This window comes from Enhydra lutris, unplaced genomic scaffold, assembly GCF_002288905.1.
Source record: "Enhydra lutris kenyoni isolate GAN:26980312 unplaced genomic scaffold, ASM228890v2 scaffoldscaffold2, whole genome shotgun sequence".
Lineage (NCBI taxonomy): Eukaryota > Metazoa > Chordata > Mammalia > Carnivora > Mustelidae > Enhydra > Enhydra lutris.
Genome location: NW_019154086.1, coordinates 66,927,287 through 66,948,374, shown reverse-complemented (window position 1 = coordinate 66,948,374; position 21,088 = coordinate 66,927,287). Strand labels below are relative to the sequence as shown.

The 21,088-nt window shown below is 40.5% G+C and overlaps 1 protein-coding gene across 3 annotated transcripts in view; it reads left to right on the top strand.

The window, feature by feature from the left end:
- The window catches only part of LOC111148886 (collagen type VIII alpha 1 chain), a 51,007-nt gene extending 30,170 nt beyond the window's left edge, over nt 1–20,837 (top strand). Inside the window, exons 2-3 of one of the 3 annotated variants that reach the window (XM_022505680.1) lie at nt 15,386–15,716; nt 18,931–20,837. In XM_022505680.1, the coding sequence (XP_022361388.1) occupies nt 15,389–15,716; nt 18,931–20,837 (2,235 nt within the window). In that variant the 5' untranslated portion in view covers nt 15,386–15,388. Of the gene's footprint in view, nt 1–15,259; nt 15,717–18,927 lie in introns of those variants that run through there. The other 2 variants (XM_022505673.1, XM_022505675.1) reach the window with 2 other exon arrangements.
- The last annotated feature ends 251 nt before the right edge of the window (nt 20,838–21,088 follow it).

The following is a 21,088-nucleotide window of genomic DNA, read 5'->3' as shown; positions in this document are numbered from 1 at the left end:
AAGGGAAGGAAAATTTCAATAAGAACTAAACTGCCCCAACTCCCCCTTTATTTTTAAACAGAACCATCAAAGGGCAGCTAACGGAAATATACTTAAGTGGCATTAATTCATCCCTAAGAGGACTCTCCAAGAGTTTTATTGCGACATAAGGGAAAGCCATAAACCAGCAGGAGGAGAAAGCAAAGAAAATAAGTCTGGGGAGTCGTCTTGTGTAAGAAAGTGAGCAGGTGGTCAATAATGTGTCCTTGGCTGGCTTCCACAGCAAGGAGACAGAAATTCATGGCAAAGATGTGGCCCACAAAATAGGCAGTCACAGGAGAAAGAACCATTGAACTTCAAAAAGTACTCTTGAAGGGTTTCCATAAACATGAAAATGGTAAAATGCCCCATCTCTCCTCCTCTTCTCACCACCCACCCAGTTTCATGTTATACTTGACTTCACAACCTGTTGTCTGCCTCTTGCTGGTCTCTGATATGATTAGGACAGATCGAGAAAGGACTAGGTTGGATAGGGCCCAGGAAAATGAGTCTTTAGACTGAAAAGTAATAACAATGATCATTTAGTCCAACACTCTTAAGTTTTACAGACAAGGAAATGGGTTCTCAGAGATGCTTTCATGGAGGGAGAGAACTTCAGAGATTTTCCCCTAAGGTCTAAAGTCCTAAACAGGATGTGAAGACTGGAGATTCAGAAAAATACTTCCATCATACAGTCATTCAGCTCAAGCCAAATCAAAGACCTTCAGAGTAGCCACAGAAAGACTGCAATGAGTGAAAATGATCACCAATCACAAGGTGCTTTTACCTTCAACTAACCCTTCCTTTTCTTTAAAAGGTTTTTGTTCAATCAAAAAGGGTATTCCTCATTAATTTCTAAGGAAGAATGGCTATTATGTAGGATTTTCCATTATTGTGAGCTGGCAGCAGACACCTGGACACAAAATCAGGAGGATAAGAATGACAATAGTAGGCAGAGAGAAGAGTAACATTGATTCAGTGTCAGGAAAACTGTGAGGTCCTTCACTCAGTCTTCCCACTACTCAAGATCTTATTTTATTAGGAAAGAGGGGAGGGCGGGGATGCCTGGGTGACTCAGTCAGTAGAGCGTCTGACTCTTGGTTTTGGTTCAGGTAATGATCTCAGGGTTGCGAAGTTGATCCCTGCCTCAGGCTCCACACTCAGCCCAAGGGTATGCTTAAGATTCTCTCTCCCTTGCCCTCGCCCCTCCCCACATATATGTACACACACACACACACACACACACACACACACACACACACACACTCTCTCTCTCTCTCTCTCTCTCTCTCTCTCAAATAAACCTTAAAAAAAGAAAAGAGGGGAGGAGACAAGGATGGAAATATGGCACCATTCATATATTCATTCAACAATAATTTATAAAGCCTACTTTGTATACAGTTATGAACTTGGTATGGAGAGAATTCTCAGAGATAAAAGTCTGATTGGAGTCCTCCAGACCCTTGAGAGAGCTCTTACATGGAGATTTCCTCCTCATAACCAGCTCCCAGAATTTATAACCAAAATTCCTTTTTCAAAATAAAATAAAGTATGGATTTGCTTCATTATTTGGGAAACTAATGTTCTCTATTTAAATAAGTGCTTGTGGCTAAACACGGTTTGGGATTTATTGGGTATTTTGGTTTGAGGTTACCTTTGCACTAACTACAAGTGAAGTGTGTGTTAAACTGAATCTGTATTTTTTTGGATACAAAACTCAGTATAGTTTTGAATTAAGCTAGGGTCTTGGCTTACTGGGTCTATGATGAGGGGTGGGGTACAAGAATCTTTCAGACACAAGTCCTAGAATATGGTAAACACTAAATAAGTGTTAGTTATAGCAATATTGTTATTATTCCAATCTCCAAAAATAGCATGGAAAAGCTTCTTTAAAAAGTAATCATGAGCTGATTATTTCTCTGACTTAAAAGTCTATTACTATTATTACACTTGTAAATTTTACTTCCCTTCAGCAATAAAATTAGCTTAATCCTGCAGTGGCTCCCACAAGGCCAACCTGCTGCTATCACCTGCAAGAAGTGTCTTAGGCTTTCTGAATTTCAAAGTCAAGCCCTTTGAAGTCAGTACAGAAACCAGCTTCTCAGGGGTCAGGTCACTGAGGGAAGTGGAAAGACATCCGACATTGGAACTGGAGATCTAGCGAGACAAGAGGGTGGGGCACAGGTCACACTGAGAGGCGGGAACTCAGACACAATACTTGCTATCCACTTATGAGGAGCTGTTTTTACCTAAATGTCCTCAGACTCTCAAATAATTTTCATAACAGGTCTGGAGCAGAGTGAGGACATAAGTCATCATCTTTCAAATTCTTCAAAAAGAGGACAGCAGTAAAGCAAAGAAAGTGTCATGGAGTGTGTGCTCATGATCCCCTCTGCTATGACTGCTTCTCCTCCTCCTTCTCCTTGAAGTAACAGCTAATACCTATGAAGTGCTTCTATGTCTAGGCACTGTTTTAAGCATTTTATGTGTACCAATTCCTTTTATCTCCTCCACAATCTCATGAGACAGGTAATGTTATCAACATCCATGTAGGCAATGGAGGCACAGAGAGGTCAACTAACTTGCCTAAGATCACAGAGCTGGTAAGTGATAGAATCGGGATTTAATTCAGGAAGGTTAGCTCAGCATTACCCTCCCTCCCCCACCCCGACAGCTGCTCTTTACCAGTTTTAAATGCCAATGCCTGCTTTTAGAAAATTTTGAGGAAGGACATGAAATCTCCTTCATTCACTCTCCTCCTTCTGCTGCTGAACAATTCTTATTTATTCATCGAACTTTTAGTTCTAAACAGTGTCTCTCAAGGACCCTGTGTCTGACCAATGCTACCCACCCACCCACCATATCCAGGTTAAGATCTATTCCACTTGAGTGAGACACTCATACTAGATCAAGATCTGATTTTCAACAGTTGACTGGAAACTTCCTGAGAGTAGGTCCTTGTTTTACCTGCACTTATTTTTATATATTTCCAGCCACTAATGGGGTAGTGCTTAAAATTTCAATATAACATTGTTGAATTTAGTAATTAAATTAAGCAACCAATGTTGAGTAGAGAAACCATGCCAGTACTTAGAAATTTAAACAAATGAAAGCATGGGAGAACCCCATACAATCTTTTAGAACAAGAGAGATGTTCAAGACCATCTGGTATAAAAGTACCAGCCTTGGTTCAAATCTGGATGGGGCAGAGCTCCCTCATTCATCACAAACTCCAGCCAGTCAATTCCCTCACTCCCCTCTCTCCTTGCTTCTCCAGGTACTTGGTCCCCTCTTCCCTTTGATTCATTTTCCTCACTTTATAGGTTAGGAAAAGGAGGCCCTGAAAGTCTCACAAGGGTGTCATGTCAGAGGAGTGACTATACCCCAAGTCTCTCATCTCCGATTCAGTTTTCTACTCATGCTGTAGGCCCTAAGAAATAACATTTGTGAAGCATGTTTATCAATGAAGTTCCATGTTTCTGTGAATTCTTGGGCCTCATAGCAAATTTCAGTCATAAAAAGAAGTTTCTTACCCACTCCCAGCCTCCTTCCCAGATGTATCCCCAAGAACTGGCATGGATTACATAATTCTTTGTCCTTTCCTCTCTCCACTGCCATTTGCTCTGAAAAATGTTTAGTGAATTAACTGTGAAAACCTTATGATTTTTCCTCCCAGACAGCACATCCATCTCTCTCTCCTTCAAAATAAATTCCACCCTTAGAAAAATGGAACTTTCAATACCAAGATAGCTGTGGTTTGGTTGCTTCCAGTGTTCTGCCTGTGTTCAAAGGGCTGGATGTGACCACATGGGCTAATTACTTAGATGGAGCTGTGGTAGAAAAGTAGTGGATTTCAGAGGCGGTCCTCTCCATGGCTGACAATTTATCACAATTTGGTGTTTTAGGCTTAGCCCCAGCTTGAGAACTAAAAAAATTTTTTTTAATTTAAATTCACTTTTGGGAACAGTCTTATGGAATGATCTCTGCTACTCTTGAACTGTGTAACAGAGAAAGAACAAATTCACATTTTTACTGACCAAGAAATTGTCGAGATTTTTTTTAGTTCTTTTACAGTTTGGAAATTTCCAGGGCTAAAGATCTCAACTCCAGTAGGGTTACTGTTTTGACTAGAAATTAGTTCAGGGTGGGTGTCGGGGGGCAATTTCGGAAGACGTTGATTAATTATTTTTATTTCCAAGTGCTGTTGATTTAATGTTTTGCCCATGTGGGATAAAAATTCTAGGGCTTGACTTTTAATATTAAGTCATTCAAGGTTATGTGGCTCAGGGCACTTTTAGCTAAATAAAACTTGAACATTTGAACCCCAAAAATAACCAGCTCAAAAATGAAAAAGAAAAGCCAATAATTGGCTGCCTCATGCCCTGTACCTCTTGTCTTTAAACCCACAAAGACACATATGCACCACATAGTACTTTAATTAATAAATATTTCAGTATTATGGAAGATGGGAAAGGCTAGGATTTGTTCCTTGGTTCAAGGAATTTTGTTTGTTTCACAGTTTCCTATAAAAATACCAAAATGAACTATCTACTGCCATAAAAGCCTGCTAATAAAAAGAAAATGCTAACACAGGATGTTGGCTTGCTCACTTAATCTTCTGGATATACTGATAGAGAAGTACTAAGTGCCAATCAGAGTGGGACAGGAAAAAAAAAAAAAGATATTTCCATACTTTTCCGTCCCTCCTTGTAACCATTCTAGGGAAGTACTGGCAGAAACATCTATGGTGGTAAAGGGCTCTCTCTCCTGCTTCCAGGAAGCACACATGTTGGCTGGGAACTGAGCACAACATTCTTTTTATTTCAACTTTCTCAATTTTCAGAACTTTCACCAGAAGTTTTCATTATAGAACAACCACTAACTCATTTGAGTTTCACATAACCTCTCAACCTTTCTTAAGAATAAGAATGCCAGGGTGGCTCAGTTGGTTAAGTGGCTGCCTTCAGCTCAGGTCATGATCCCAGGGTCCTGGGATCTAGTCCTGCATCAGGCTCCTTGCTCAGAGGGGGGCCTGCTTCTCCCTCTGCCTCTGCAAACCACCCTGCCTGCTTGCGCGCTCTCTCTGTGGCAAATAAATAAATAAAGTCTTTTTTTAAAAAAAGAAGATGCTGAAGAATATTGAAGCATCTAGAAGGCATACAGAATTATAGAAGAGTAGAAAAGGCAAGAGCTTCTAATATGACAGTCTTTCTCAGAAAGCTGGAGTCCATAAGCAAGCCATCTACTCCTTTCCTCCCTCCCACATCTAGAGGTTGTCCTAGGACCCCAACCTCTTAGACTTCAGCACCTAGATCGCCGTTCAGGTCTATGTACTCCTGTCTTTTTGCCCAGCTTGGTTTAAACCTTCTATTCTCTACAACCTTAGATATTTCAGGAATGAGCATAATTTTATCACTTTATTTTATTCAATTCATTTGTTACTTACTTAAAAAAACCTACTTCAAACACAACTACTAAGTTTTAACTGTCCCTGTGACAAGGATATTGCTGAGTTCTGTTTGGTTGAAATTCACTCATAATCCTATTGGTCTGAACAAGGGTTTCAGGGTGAGATCAAAGTGTTTGCAGTGAAAGGAAGCAAGAAAGAAAAAGGAAGGAGGAAAGGAAGGAAGGAAGGTAAGAAGGAGAGGGAGAGAGATGGGGGGAAAAGAAAATAAGTATTTGCAGTGAACAAATGTTCCATGGAATTTTTATTTTGTATAATAGATCATAGCCATTTGCTCTAAATAGTAATTTTACAGGTGCCTGGGTGGCTCAGTGGGTTAAGCCACTGCCTTCGGCTCAGGTCATGATCTCAGGGTCCTGGGATCGAGTCCCGCATCGGGCTCTCTGCTCAGCAGGGAGCCTGCTTCCCTCTCTCTCTCTCTCTGCCTGCCTCTCTGTCTACTTGTGATCTCTCTCTGTCAAATAAATAAATAAAATCTTAAAAAAAATAAAAAATAAAAATAAATAGTAATTTTACAATGTCCAGTTTGATAAATTACATTAGATGAACCTGTCCCATACATTGTCCCTTGCAATGGCCTAAAAACAGCTTTAGTTCACATTGTATGGTTGACATAAACTGTAGTAGTACAGAGAAGACAGAAAGATGCTCTCCAGAGGGCTCACCAGGCCTCTTCGGGACTCTGCCAGGAAGGAACTGACTTTGCTGCATATCACCATACCCATAGGATGGGGAGGACCTTATTCTTGGGATGCTCTTATCACAGCCTACTTTACTACAGAACTGCCTTTAAGTTTTAGATCTTCAGTTTTTCTTACAAAATGAGCATTATTCCTCCTAAACACATGACTATGTCACACTATTCACTGACCACTTCTTCTTCCCAAGATGCATATTCTGTATTCATTTGTCATTTCTCTGACAAGAGGCATACATCAATACTTGCTAAATGACTCCAAGGGAATTTTTGAGCTCACACACTGTAAGAAGTTTTTTTTTTTTTTTTAAATCATTTGTAGCCACTTTTAAAAGATTTACGTAAGCTTCAATTTTTATTCAACCTTTAAATATGTAAAAAATATATATATAAATCAGGGCACCTGGGTGGCTCAGGGGATTAGAGCCCCTGCCTTCGGCTCAGGTCATGATCTCAGGGTCCTGGGATCGAGCCCCATATCGGGCTCTCTGCTCAGCGGTGAGCCTGCTTCCCCCTCTCTCTCCGCCTGCCTCTCTGCCTACTTGTGATCTCTCTCTGTCAAATAAATAAATAAAATCTTTAAAAGTATATATATAAATCAGATTTTTATCCCTAAACTTCATTTCTTATTGAGGTCCTTCTTTTTGTTTCTAGTTAGGTGCGGCTCATTTCATCAGAGGAATACTTACGGGGAGGGGCATTACTCAAACTCTTCCTGTTCCATCTCTAACTGTAAGAAGGGAGAGAGAAGTGTTGAAAGGTAACAGGAAGTGTGAGATTAATTAGCTTTATGACATCCAAAAGGCTTGAGCATGTACATTCATGAAATCATTTATCTAGGAAGTATGGGTATGTATTTCATGTTCCCAGCTACCATAGAATTTTAGAACTAGAGGAGACCTTGAAGTCATCTAGCCAGTGTTCCCATTCTGCAAATGAGGAAATTCATGCCTCAGCAGAATAGGTGCCTACATCAGAACTAGAATTTAGGTGCTCTATGCTCTGAGAACAATGATTGGTCATGTTATGGGGAGAAAAGCAAAACAAAGCTAAAAAAGGAATCCACTTTAGAACTTTCTCTTTTAAGAATCCTCTCAAGTATTTTATAAACTATTTGGCAGATGACATGATTCCATTTAGAGAGACAAAAGGAGTTAATTGCAGACTTCAAGTATGTGAACTATTATTTTAAGAAAAATATTCTCCAGACGTTTCCCACCTCCTTTGAGAATGGAAAAGAGGAAATGAGTTTAAAGTTCAGCAAGAAAGATCCCGATTAGATATTAAGAAATGTAGGTCTATGAAATCCTACAGTTGGTTACTAGGGACTGTGGTGAAATTTCCTCTTCTGGAGAACTTGTGGAATGTGGGGATTGGTCATTTGTTTCAGAGGGGTTATGTGGGCGGCCCATTTCTAGAGGTGAGGACACAACCTAATGGACATCTCAAGTTCTGTAGGTCTCATGACATATGGTCTGCCAATAGCTAGTAGGTGAGGTTGTTTGCTGCTTTTGGTTATAGCAGATTCATCAGTGAAGCATGTAATTCAAGCTGTTTTATATCAGTCCTGATAGATGTAAATGGGCAGATTAATTAAAACTAATGAGTGCTTATGGGATGATCTTACCCATGGCCTTCACTGATAGGTTTATTTCTTTAGGATCTATCCTAGCATATTCACCTTGCTAGTGGCTTTCTAATTTCATGAATACCTTCCAAGCTTGTGTCCTTAGTCCAAAAAGAACAAAGGAAGGGATCCAGTTCAGAATCACATCCTATATAACAGAGAAATTCTTTCTTTCAGCTAAAAAGTCAGCCTTGGTATTTGGAGGACAAGATGGAGAAAAGTGACAGTATAGTTAGATCTGTACCTTCTAAAACAAAGTAAAAAAATTTGTCAGCTAATGTATTGGGTGACAGCTCCTTAAAATAATCAAATAAGAATTTTAAAATTTTAACTCGGATTCTAATAGTCTTCAATTTCAGTAAAATAGTCAATTTTATAAATACAGGACGGGAAGATTTCATTTGAGTTTAACATTAAAAAATCTTAGAAACTGGACATAATAACAGCAATAACATAAAAGCATAAGTAAAAAATAATGTATTTGAAGTATGATCATGGTGCTGGCATAAAGTAAGTGCTCAAAAACATAGCTAATATTATTATAACTTTTATGTTCATTGGCCTGACTCACCCAGCCATCCTCTGGTTCTGGTTTTCTGATATTCAGTCACCAATTTTACCCTTGTCACCCTGAAGCAGCACTGAACCATTCTTCCACCTAACCCCCCAAAATCCATCCCCACAAAAGAATTAGGTCTTCTTCAGAACAATTAGGGTTTCTTCATCTCTGAGGATATAAAGGAGGGGATTTATAATCCATATCCCATAATAAACATAAAAAGCTTGTCTGAAATGAGTTTTTCTTTTCTTGACTGCTCCTCTACTGGCAATCTCCTTTTCTGGCACTCTCCTCCATGTTGCAATCAACTCTGCTCACATTTAATCTCCTCCAGAATCCCCCAGAATTTCTCCATCCTCTTTTAGAGTTGCTTCCTTTAAAACCCAGGGGCCAGCCCACTCAAGCACAGATGACTCAGTTTCTATAGTAAAATGGGTTGCAAAGACCATAACCTCAACAAAAAATAACCATCTATCTCCTAACCTCTCCTGCTTTGTTTTTCTCCATACTATCCAACGCAGCCTATATTTAGGTTTTTTATTTTTTTTGTGTGTCCCAATCAAAGCATAATTCTCAAAATGTTAAAAACACAATTCTCATTCACAAATGAACATGCCAAAGTTTTATTTAACATGATGACAAAGTGGGTTTGAAATAAAATATTATAAACCTGGGTTTTTTATTGTAATGAGCTTGTGAAAAAGAATGCTGAGATAATGCTAAGTTAGATAAAAAATTGGTTAACATAGTAAAGGCAATAGAACCAAATCCTGGTCAACATAGTTTAGAGTTGTTAATATCTGTAATGCTAATCAATTATGCAATAAAGTTCCATATCCCTAGATGATCCTAAGGTGGGCTTATTAGCATGATATTAAAAGGTCATGTAATCATTCCTTTTTTGCCTTAGCCAGTTTGGTGATATATTTTTAATGTTCCTTTCCCAGCTCCCACTAAAAGTAAGCTACATGTGCACTGCCATTATGAATCAGCTGCTCAGGTAATAAAAATAACAACAGAAATTGTATGACATGGGGCGCCTGTATGGCTCAGTCAGTTAAGTGACTGACTCTTCGTTTTGGTTCAGGTCATGACCTGAAGGTCATGAGATAGAGCTCCACATTCGTTTCCATGCTCAGCAGGGAGTCTGCTTGAGATTCTCCCCTTATGCCCCTTCCCTATTTGTGCTCTTTCTCTCTCCAAAATAAACAAATCTTTAAAAAAAAAAGTTGCGCATGATAATAGGTTGCTTTATGAATGTTTCTACCATTATTAATATTCAAGTTGGAAATATGAGGCTTTCTGTCAGCAACTGTTGTAGACAGGATTCTAAATGCAGAGTGAGGCTGAAGGAGATGTTTTCTAATGCACCTATCAATACTAAGAGTTTTGACTGTCAAGCTCTTTCAATAAATATTGAGAAAATCCAAAGAATATCACATATTTTCCCTGTCCTCAGGAAGTTTGCAATCATATTGGGGTCTAGTGGACAAAAAAAACAATAGGAAAAAACACACTGTTGATGAGCTGCATTTAACTTTTGTTAAATTTTCAGTAGGACAAGTAAGATAATGATGGTTAAGGTGGGGAAGACTTCGCAGAAGAGGTAGGAATTGAGTTGGTCTAGAGGAATGGTGATAGGGCTGAGTTTTGTCCCCCTCGTTTGTATATTGTAGTCCTAGCCCATAGTACCTCCAAATGTGACTGTATTTGTTTTTGGGTTTTTTTTTAATATTTTATTTATTTATTTTACAGACAGAGAGGCAGAGAGACAGGCAGAGAGAGAGGAAGGGAAGCAAGCTCCCGGCCAAGCAGAGAGCCCGATTCAGGGCTCGAGCCCAGGCCCCTGGGATCATGACCTGAGCCGAAGGCAGAGGCTCTAACCCACTGAGCCACCCAGGCGCCCCATGTATTTGAAGAGAGGTTTTTTAAAAGAGGAAATTAAGTTAAAATGAGGTCAGTAGGAGAGGCCCTGACTGAACATGACTGGTGTCCTTATAAAGGAAAGATCATGTGAAGATCATGTGAAGACATAGAAAGAAGATGGCCATCTACAAGCCAAGGAGAGAGGTCTCAGAAGAAACCCACCATGCCAACATCTTGTTCTCTGATTTTTAGTCTCCACAACTGGGGGAAAAACATTTTTGTTGTTTAAACCACCCAGTCTAAGATACTTGGTTATGACAGCCCTAGCAAACTTATACAATAGGGTTGAAATCTGGAGAAAGATTAAAAAGAAAAAAAAGAAGAAATCTCAGGGGAAAAAAGAATACAATAGAGAGGTCAAAATGAGGATAGATGAAGATGAAGAATTAAGTTTTGAAACAATGGTTTACATTAGTGAAAGTCACCTATAACTACCATTTTGATAAATAGGACTTTCTGGGGGTTTTTAGTATTGTGTCTTTCAAGGCAAATAAGCCTCCCAACTTTCACATCTCTAACCAAAATTTGCTTTCTCAGAGATGTCTTCCACTACCCTTTCCAAAACAGCGTCTTCTACCTCGAGTCATTTTTGAACACTTCCCTCTGCTTTGTCTTCTTCACAGCACTCAAATCTAAAATTGAAAAATTTAAGTTGTTTATTATTGCCTATCTCCCCACACTGGAATGTGAGTTCAATAAGATCAAGGACCTCACCTAATTCACTCCTTTCTCTACTACCCCTCACAGTAACAATTAATAGGCACTCCTTACATACCTACGCCTAATGAATGAATTGCTCTGAGAAATGCAAACAGGACAGAACTTTCTTTAAGAGGCATTGGAAAGCCAAGAAGACAATTCTGGTGAATATTGCAGGGGTAGTATTCTGTCTGACTGCCCCTTGCTTCCAGAGCGATAAATCTGAGGATGTGAGAAACGATAAATCCTGCGTGAAGGGCTGCCCAGCAACAGATGAGAGAAGCTTGTTCACAACACACACACACACACACGCACACACGCACATGTGCGGATATGCACACAGTGTTAGCACCATGTGAAAGGGAAAGTTGGACTTAGGGCAAGAACTGAAGGTTTAAATACTTAAACATTCTTTTGCACAGCAAGCCAAAATCTCACGGGGATAAACGTACAAATAAAACGCTGAGGAGTGTCTAAAATAATATATATCACATTATTCTGTTATATACATTACAGGTCACATGAGGAAACTGAAACTCTCTGCAGCCCTTCCCAAATATAGGGAACCGTTTAGGGCTGTTCAAAATGATTAGGATTGGCGACTCTGACACCAGAATGAATAACTGCCTTGGTTCAGCTGTTCTTTTTTGCCATTTTTAATAACTACATTTTAATGGCCATTATTGTTTTATTCATGTTAGGTTTATCATTACTGCAGTTAACCTCACATTTATTTTGGCTAGTACCCTTCTTTGAAAGTCTTTGACATTTCAGTTGGTTTTGATTTGTCTTTTTGGTCACAATCCATTAATAACTTAAATTTGAATGGTGCTTTTCAGCTTACAAAAAAATTCATGTTATCATTCATGTCCTTGAACAGCTCTGTGGGAGAGGCTGAGATGATCATTTCTTTTTTTATAGTTGCTCTTTTATAGGGAAGGAAACTGAGGCTTAGTAAAGATAAGGGACTTGCCCCAAGTCGTAGACACAGTGAATGACAGCACTACAACTCAGCTCCAGGTCTTTGGTTTCTTCTACATAATGACATGAAACCCATCACTGGTTGGGCTGACTGGCAAAGATCCACCGTCCACACACATTATGTATGTTTATGTTCATGCGTAGTCTAGTGCGCACAAGCACACACACACACATGCATGTTATCAAATAGAAATCTAAGAAAACAGTGACTGGAACAGCGACTAGAACACAAATCTAAGAAAACAGCATTATTGTGTCATGCATCCCCAGAAAAAGGAAAAAGAGGCACAAAAACCCATTACCACCATTTCTCCCAGCAGAAATTCCAAGGCTCCTTCCCCCCACCAGGTGTTTGTATAGCATTAAACAAATCTGATGTTCTTTTGAGTGATTTGGGGAGAACCACCACACCACTTTGACCACCAAAAATATCCTCAGGGACAAGAGGGAAATTAGTAAGGATAAGTCAAGCGGTAAATTCTAACCAGGGCCCCTATATAAATACTCAAGTTAAAACTGAACAAAGTTTATTTAAATAAAGAGCCAGAGAAATGGCAGATGGCAGACCAAAGGAGGTGGTTTTCAGGAGAGAAAGGCCAAGCCTGCAAGAGGAAATAATTGTAGTAAAGTAGGATCCCACTGGGCCATTGGTATTCAACTGGTCTTCTTCCCAGGCATTTCACTTCCTTCCAGTTTTCCAATGTTTCATTAGATTGTCTTGGTTTAAAGATTATTAAGTATAATCCAACACATTCACGGAACTGATGGAAAGGTGAAGAGCCAAACATGCTAGTTTATTCTTAAAGACATCTCCCCAAGTTCAGGATTTAGTAATTAAATTCCGTCATCCCCAAAGATAGAATTAAGTCCCAGCTTATACATCACCAGGTATTACCATACATTTCTGGTATGGATTAGCATGTTCAGCTCTCTAGTGACTGCCTTAGACACTGAATGTTAAGGACGTTAGAGAACAACTGAGTCTTATTTCTAAGAAATAAGAAAGTTGAAGGGATCTGTTCAGATACATAAAACTGAGAAATAAGGCCTGAAGTTCTAGTCTTCTGAGTGGACAAAGAATAGTGGTATGTGTAGTATACTGTAATTTGTGTCCTAAAGGTGTGTGTAGTATATATGTATATTCTTAGAACATCTCCAGAAACATATGAGGAAAATGGGCAAAGCTGTTGCTTCCAAGGGAAGGGATTTAAGCCACTAGATGGAAGTGGGTGGGAAATTTACTTTTGTTGTGGATAGCCCTTGCTACTCATTAATAGTTTACACATCTGTCATGCCTACTAAAAAAGTATAACCTCTGAGGGGGCAGGGCCCATTGACCATTTTATATTTATCTTTGTAGTCCCTGGATGGGTGTAGCATTGTGTTTGGTAAGTAGTTAATAAGTTTATCATTGAGTACTTACAGATGTTCTTCTTTTCCCATCTAAAGTAAAACTGACTATTACCAACTATAAATCAATACTAATTTTGTAGCTCTTTCCAAATGGTTTATAATAATTATTCTTAGACAGAAAATAACTGCTTTCTATCTCCTCCCATTTACCAACACATTTATTATTTCGAGCACATTTGAATCAAACAGTTCTTGAGACTATTCTGATTTATGAAATGGAGAACATTTTATAAATCATTTTGCTGACAGATGTTTTGGGAGAAAATGACTAGTTAGTATACTGAGAAAAATTGTAAAGCAGTGACTTTTGTGGTAGAGATTCCATTAAATATTTTCTTAGGTGCTTTTTATTAACCAATTCTTCTGTAGCCTGTTCACACTCTCGGCATTACTCTTGAATAGGATGTTGCAAAGTCAACACATATTTTCTAAGAAGTGGAAAACTATGATCCAGAATTAAGAAAGACAGAAGCAAATAAAACAAACTCGCAGAATGGAAATTAAAGTTATTTAGAGATAGGAGTTTATTCAAAGTTCTTACATTAAAAATTGTGAAAACCTTGCCATTTCCTTCTCCAGCATAATCATGACACTCCACTGAGGATTCAGATTTCTATCAAGACCTTTCAAAAGGTGTGGGAAACACCTTACAATGCCCAGTACCCGGGAGAACAGTATTCAATATGTACCACACTTGCCCTCTAGTGGGCCTTTGTGGGCATTGCAATTCCCTGGGCTTTTGGGTTTTCAGCCAGAGGTTTTTTTGAGGTGTTTTTTAATAAACATAAGCCCCAATAATATTTATTCCATTAACTGTTAAATTGCAAAGGATGCTGTTAAAGGGATTTTCCAGTTTATTCTCATGAGTGGCTAAACATCGTTGTTTTATTTACACAACTAGTTTGCCTTGTAAACTCCTTTCTTTCGTAAAAGTTTCTTTCGTAAAAGAAAAACTTCAGTGCGCTCCAGGTCCAATTAGGCAAATTCCAAATTAACGACTTTATAGTATTTAAGTAGAACAAAATGGCATTCCATTATGTGCATAATTATGATAGTGATTTTTTAAATATTTTGGGACTGTCACATGAAGTACCTTCCTTCCAATTCAGAAGACTTGTGCAGTTTTCATTATTGTTGTTTGTTCGCTATTTAACACTTATATTAATTTGTGACCATGCCAAAGCAAAGGACAGATGAAAAATCTCAGCCTATCAATTACTGTTTCCACTTAGAATAGAATTTCGGCACGTACTAACAAATTCCAACTTACCACCAAGTTTGCCTCCTTTTGGCCAACGTAACCTAACCATTAGGAATAAGTTTAGTGTAAATGTGTGACACTCAAAATAACAGTGATTTAAAGAAGATGATAAACCTTTAGCTCTTTATTGTGTAAACAAATTTCAAACATAAGAATTAATAGGGGCCTTCATGTTCAGTAAAGGCTGAAGTTTATTCTAGCTTGTTACTAAACCACGCACAGTACATGAATTTCACTTCCTGGTCCATGGTTTCTGATCTGTTTCCAGGTAACATATCCACATATCAGCCAGCTGCAAGGAAGAGGAAAAACAGGGCCACTCTTCTTTAGGATCCTTCTTGGAAGTTGTACCCATTACAACTACATCCAATTGGACAGAACTTTTTCACATCACCACATCCGGCTAAAATGTCTTTATTTTGGGCTGCTCTGTTCCAGCTAAAAATCAAGAGTTCCAATACTATGGAAGAAAGCGGAATTGATATCTGGGGACACACAGCAGTATTTCCCACAGTTTATAATCCCACTGATTGCCTTCATTTGACAGTTCCTACTCTTTTCTATTTTTTGCATGTTTTCTACTGAGAGGTAACACCATCCTCCTTTTCGTTTGTCTTCCACAGGGGATGTTCTGATGATAAAAATTATTTCCTTTTTCTCCCTCTTCTTTCTCTAAGTAAACTTGTCACTTGGCCTGCCAGTTTTCACCTATGTTGGTGCGTTCATTCCTTCCACAGGTGATGGCTGTACCACCTGGCCCTCTGCAGCTGCTGGGAGTGCTGCTTACCATTTCCCTGGGCTCCATCAGGCTCATTCAGGCTGGCGCTTACTATGGGATCAAGCCGCTGCCACCACAAATTCCTCCTCAGATCCCACCACAAATTCCACAATACCAGCCTCTGGGCCAGCAAGTACCTCACATGCCTTTGGGCAAAGATGGCCTTAACATGGGCAAGGAGCTGCCCCACATGCAGTATGGCAAAGAGTATCCACATCTACCCCAATATATGAAGGAAATTCAGCCAGTGCCAAGAATGGGCAAGGAAGCAGCACCTAAGAAAGGCAAAGGTAACATCATATTCCTGTCCTGTTAGGAAACACCAGTTTTCCAAAATCTGAAACTATAAGATCAGGGGGAGAAGCTAAATTTTAGAAATTTTTATTTTGGAACGTGTTACTGACATTGTTTATGGTGCCCTAAACTCTATCCTTGAGAAGTTCAAGACTCGAAAATACAAACAAAATTACTGTTTTATGTTGTGCTTTATTATTTTAACAGCATTAAATGGCACGAAACACGTTTTTACTCCCTTATTCATTATCTCTCCCAACATTTGGCAACTGGTAATGAGCATCTATTTTTGTGTTAGAAGCTGGGCCAGATGCTGGGGAATTAAAGCAGGCAGGGGTGGGGGCAGTGACAAGCCTACAGGAAGCTGCTGGAAGGTGCAGAGAGCAGGAGTGCTCGGGCCTCTTCCAAACTTGTCTTCCCCGACCCTGAGGGAAACCAATCCAGATTCACTCCCTCTCACTGACACTCACGCAAAGAGGACACCTCTGCTTAAGACGGTTGAAACTAGAGATGGATAGGTTATCGATGAAATTTTCTCAGCATCACGCATGATGTCCTCGAGTGAAAAATCGCACATGACTCAGTGCAGCAATATATTATCAGCAAGAATTAAAAAAAAAAAAAAAAGATGGACATTGAGGGGGGTATGTGCTATGGTGAGTGCTGTGAAGTATATAAACCTGGCGATTCACAGACCTGTACCCCTGGGGCTAATAATACATTATATGTTTATAAATAAATTTAAAAAATTATAAAAAAGAAAAAAGAAATCCATTATCTTAAAGATACAGCTTTCAAATGCTTTTCTGCGGTTTTTCAAGAGCACAAGATTTGAAATACGAATAACTTCTAGTTCTTGAGAACCAACAGCCTTAAAAGATTTTGAGGAGAGTTTATAGCATCATCTAGTGTACAAAGAAAAACTTGTGCTAGAATACCTTTTAAAAAGTATCTTTGAATACCATTAAAACTGCTTTTTCCCCAACAAGTACCTGCCTGACTTGTTTCTGCTTCAATAAATAACTTTGGAAAACTCAAAATTAAAAAAAGTGACTAGTCAGTCTTCTTTAGTGGGAGAGCAATGTTGTTAAAGACCTACTGTGTTAGGAATATATAAATATATATATATATATATATATATATATATATATATATATATGAATGAAAGCACTTTGTGAACCAGGTGATGGATAAATGCCAGTGTTTTTAAGAGTGCTTTCATTAAGCTACTACACCTATTAATCAATAAACTGAGAGGAGACTATGAAGGGTAAGGACTGAATATAGAGATGACAATTTTTCCCACTGTCTTCTAGCCATATTCACTAGTTATTCAACACCTACAAAATGCTTATTACTGTGAGAGACACTTTCTTAAAACTTCATGAGGTTCATCTGGATTCCTAAGAAACTTATCATTTGTACGAAAGGAATTGCATCAACATAGCAATTCCCTTTGAGGAGGTAGAGGCCATTCCTACTGGTCCCTAAAAAGGCAGGAACTCTAGGTCTGGGGTACTAGTGGATTTGGTGTTAAGAGGCTTAGAGGTCAGAAATCAAAGACCTGGAAATAACATAATACTATACGTAAACCATATTTCAATTAAAAAAAAAAAAGAACACCTCTCTGAAACTAGTTGTCTTTGTCAGTAAAGTAAGATTTGTTGAGAAAATCAATGGCATGGGTAAGTAAAAATGCTAAGTAAATATTAAAGCATCATAAAAACTTTTGAGTTGCTAGAGCTGGTCATTCAGGAAACCCTAGCTAAAAACAGAGTACATGCCAGGCACTGTGCTGGACACCCAGGATTCCTGATGAGGAAGACATGACCCTGCTCTAGACGCTCTTGATATCGTAGTATGTCCTACACACTGCCTAGAAATAACATGCCGTTATTGTACTAGACTGTCTACTTAGCATAAATGAAGTATTCCCAATTTGCTTCTCTTCGGGAGCTGATATTCCACTTAAGGGATTATCTCAGCCATTTGTTTCCCTTCCTTTCTTGGGGGGCCTGCCTGACTTTTGGCACTTCCTGTACTTATTCTGATGGGTACCAGACTGCAACCGGAGAATTTGCTAAGAATATGAGTTCTACAGTCTATTTTGTTCCCTGACAGTAGCTCAGTGAGAAATGGAATGGTCAGGATTAAGAAGTGACCATAGGTTAACATAAAACTTTGAGACTGTAAATTTCATTTATGTTTCATTTCAGTAGCGTAGAACATCCGGAGTTGTGTTGCTCTGAAAGGCAAAGTATAATCATCGTAACAGATATTGAAAACAATTTGTGAAAGCATAACATCTTTCACATCTATTATCTAATCTCATAGTGGCACTGTATTGCATGTGGGGAGGGGCAGGAGGAGGGAGAGAGAATCTCAAGCAGACTCCCTGCCACGTGTGGAGCCCTACATGGGGCTCGATCCCTCGACCCTGAGATTATGACCTGAGCTGAAATCAAGAACCAGCCACTCGACCTACTGAACCACCCAGGCACTTCATGTGGAAGATGTTATTAAATCACACACAAGATAAAATACTTCTATTCTTCCCTGAATCCACATGATAATTACTTCCCCTAAAGCATCATACTGTATTTCAACACAAAAGGAAATATTATTTAGCCACAAACTATTATATAAAAAAAACAAGGACATGAAAAAGTACAGCATTATGTAGATAAACTAATAAAAAATAAAAATGGAGAATGACTCCATTGTTTAAAATACACACACACAGACACACACGCACATACACACCCACACCTAGAACACATGAGATGGAAATACATATAAATATCAAGTGCTTATAGGCAAATTTGATTTTTCTTTATCCCTTTTTCAATTTTCCAAAATCCCCATACAGAACACACCTAACAAAACTTGGAGTTTTGTACTTAGAAAAATGTTTCTTCATTATTCTTTAGCTTTTCTCCTTAACCAATGTTGATAAAAGCAGCTACAGATATCAGTACTCAAACACTATTTCAAACATAACAAAGCAATTATTAGCTTGATTGTTCTTTAAGTACTGATAGTCCTGGAAGACGAACACATTATTCCTAGTGTTTCCTCTCGATGAGTAATAGACTAAGGTGTCAGAACTAAATAATGATCATCATGACTTCCTTGAAGAATAATAACTATTAATTTTTCTCTCTTTTTCCCCCTTCTCCCTCCTCCCTCTCCCACTCTCTTTCCCAGTAGAAATACCATTAGCCAGCTTACGAGGGGAGCAAGGTCCCCGTGGAGAGCCTGGCCCAAGAGGACCACCTGGGCCGCCCGGCTTACCAGGTCATGGGATACCTGGAATCAAAGGAAAACCAGGGCCACAGGGATATCCTGGAATTGGAAAACCAGGTATGCCTGGAATGCCAGGAAAGCCAGGAGCCATGGGAATGCCTGGAGCAAAAGGTGAAATTGGGCCCAAAGGGGAGATTGGGCCTATGGGGATCCCAGGGCCGCAAGGACCTCCAGGGCCTCACGGACTTCCTGGCATTGGAAAACCAGGTGGTCCAGGGTTACCAGGGCAACCAGGTGCAAAGGGAGAGCGAGGACCAAAAGGACCACCAGGACCTCCAGGCCTTCAGGGTCCTAAAGGGGAGAAGGGCTTTGGGATGCCAGGTTTGCCAGGCCTAAAGGGTCCTCCAGGGATGCATGGCCCTCCTGGCCCTGTTGGACTTCCAGGAGTGGGCAAACCCGGAGTGACAGGCTTCCCTGGGCCCCAAGGCCCCCTGGGAAAGCCAGGTCCTCCAGGGGAACCTGGGCCCCAGGGCCCTGTTGGGGTCCCAGGAGTTCAAGGACCTCCTGGGATACCTGGAGTTGGGAAACCAGGCCAGGACGGGATCCCTGGCCAGCCAGGATTTCCAGGTGGCAAAGGGGAGCAAGGACTGCCAGGGCTGCCAGGACCCCCAGGCCTTCCAGGAATTGGGAAACCAGGCTTCCCAGGACCCAAAGGTGACAAGGGCATAGGGGGTCTTCCTGGGGCTCTAGGACCAAGAGGGGAGAAAGGACCAGTAGGTGCCCCTGGAATAGGGGGTCCCCCAGGAGAGCCAGGCCTGCCTGGAATCCCAGGTCCTATGGGTCCTCCAGGTGCTATTGGTTTTCCCGGACCCAAAGGAGAAGGTGGGGTTGTAGGGCCACAGGGGCCACCAGGTCCCAAGGGTGAGCCAGGGCTTCAGGGTTTCCCAGGAAAGCCAGGTTTCCTTGGTGAAGTAGGGCCCCCTGGCATGAGGGGTTTGCCAGGTCCCATAGGGCCCAAGGGGGAAGCTGGTCATAAAGGTTTACCAGGGCTCCCTGGTGCTCCAGGGCTGCTGGGACCAAAGGGAGAACCAGGAATCCCAGGGGACCAGGGTTTACAGGGCCCTCCAGGCATCCCAGGGATCGCAGGCCCAAGTGGGCCCATTGGACCACCTGGAATGCCAGGCCCCAAAGGAGAACCCGGCATCCCAGGGCCCCCTGGGTTCCCTGGAGTAGGGAAGCCTGGAGTAGCAGGACTTCATGGGCCCCCAGGGAAGCCTGGTGCCCTTGGTCCTCAAGGCCAGCCGGGACTTCCAGGGCCCCCAGGCCCTCCAGGGCCCCCAGGGCCACCAGCTGTGATGCCCCCTACACCACCACCACATGGAGAGTATCTGCCCGATATGGGGCTGGGAATTGATGGAGTGAAACCCCCCCATGCCTATGGGGCTAAGAAAGGCAAGAATGGAGGGCCTGCCTACGAGATGCCTGCCTTTACAGCTGAGCTGACTGTGCCTTTCCCACCTGTGGGGGCCCCAGTGAAGTTTGACAAACTGCTCTATAATGGCAGACAGAACTACAACCCCCAGACGGGCATCTTCACCTGCGAGGTTCCCGGGGTCTACTACTTCGCCTACCACATTCACTGCAAGGGGGGCAACGTGTGGGTTGCTCTGTTCAAGAACAACGAGCCCATGATGTACACATATGATGAGTACAAAAAGGGCTTTCTGGACCAGGCGTCTGGGAGTGCGGTGCTACTGCTCAGGCCGGGAGACCGAGTGTTCCTCCAAATGCCCTCAGAACAGGCTGCAGGACTGTATGCTGGGCAGTATGTCCATTCCTCCTTTTCAGGATATTTATTGTATCCCATGTAAAAAAAAAATAAAGAAAGAAAGAAAAGAAAAGAAAGAGATTTAAAGAAGAAAATGGCACACCGAAAAAATCCAAATGAAAAACATAATTGCTTCAAAACATTTATATAGTTGGAAAGTTATATTTAAGTGAAAATCTAAACCATCATGTACAAATAAAAACTAAGATGCATGTTGAATGCTCTGCATAGCAGCCTGTAATTAAAAATGATGGGATAGATTTATGTATCAAGTACTGACACTTGTGTTGTACC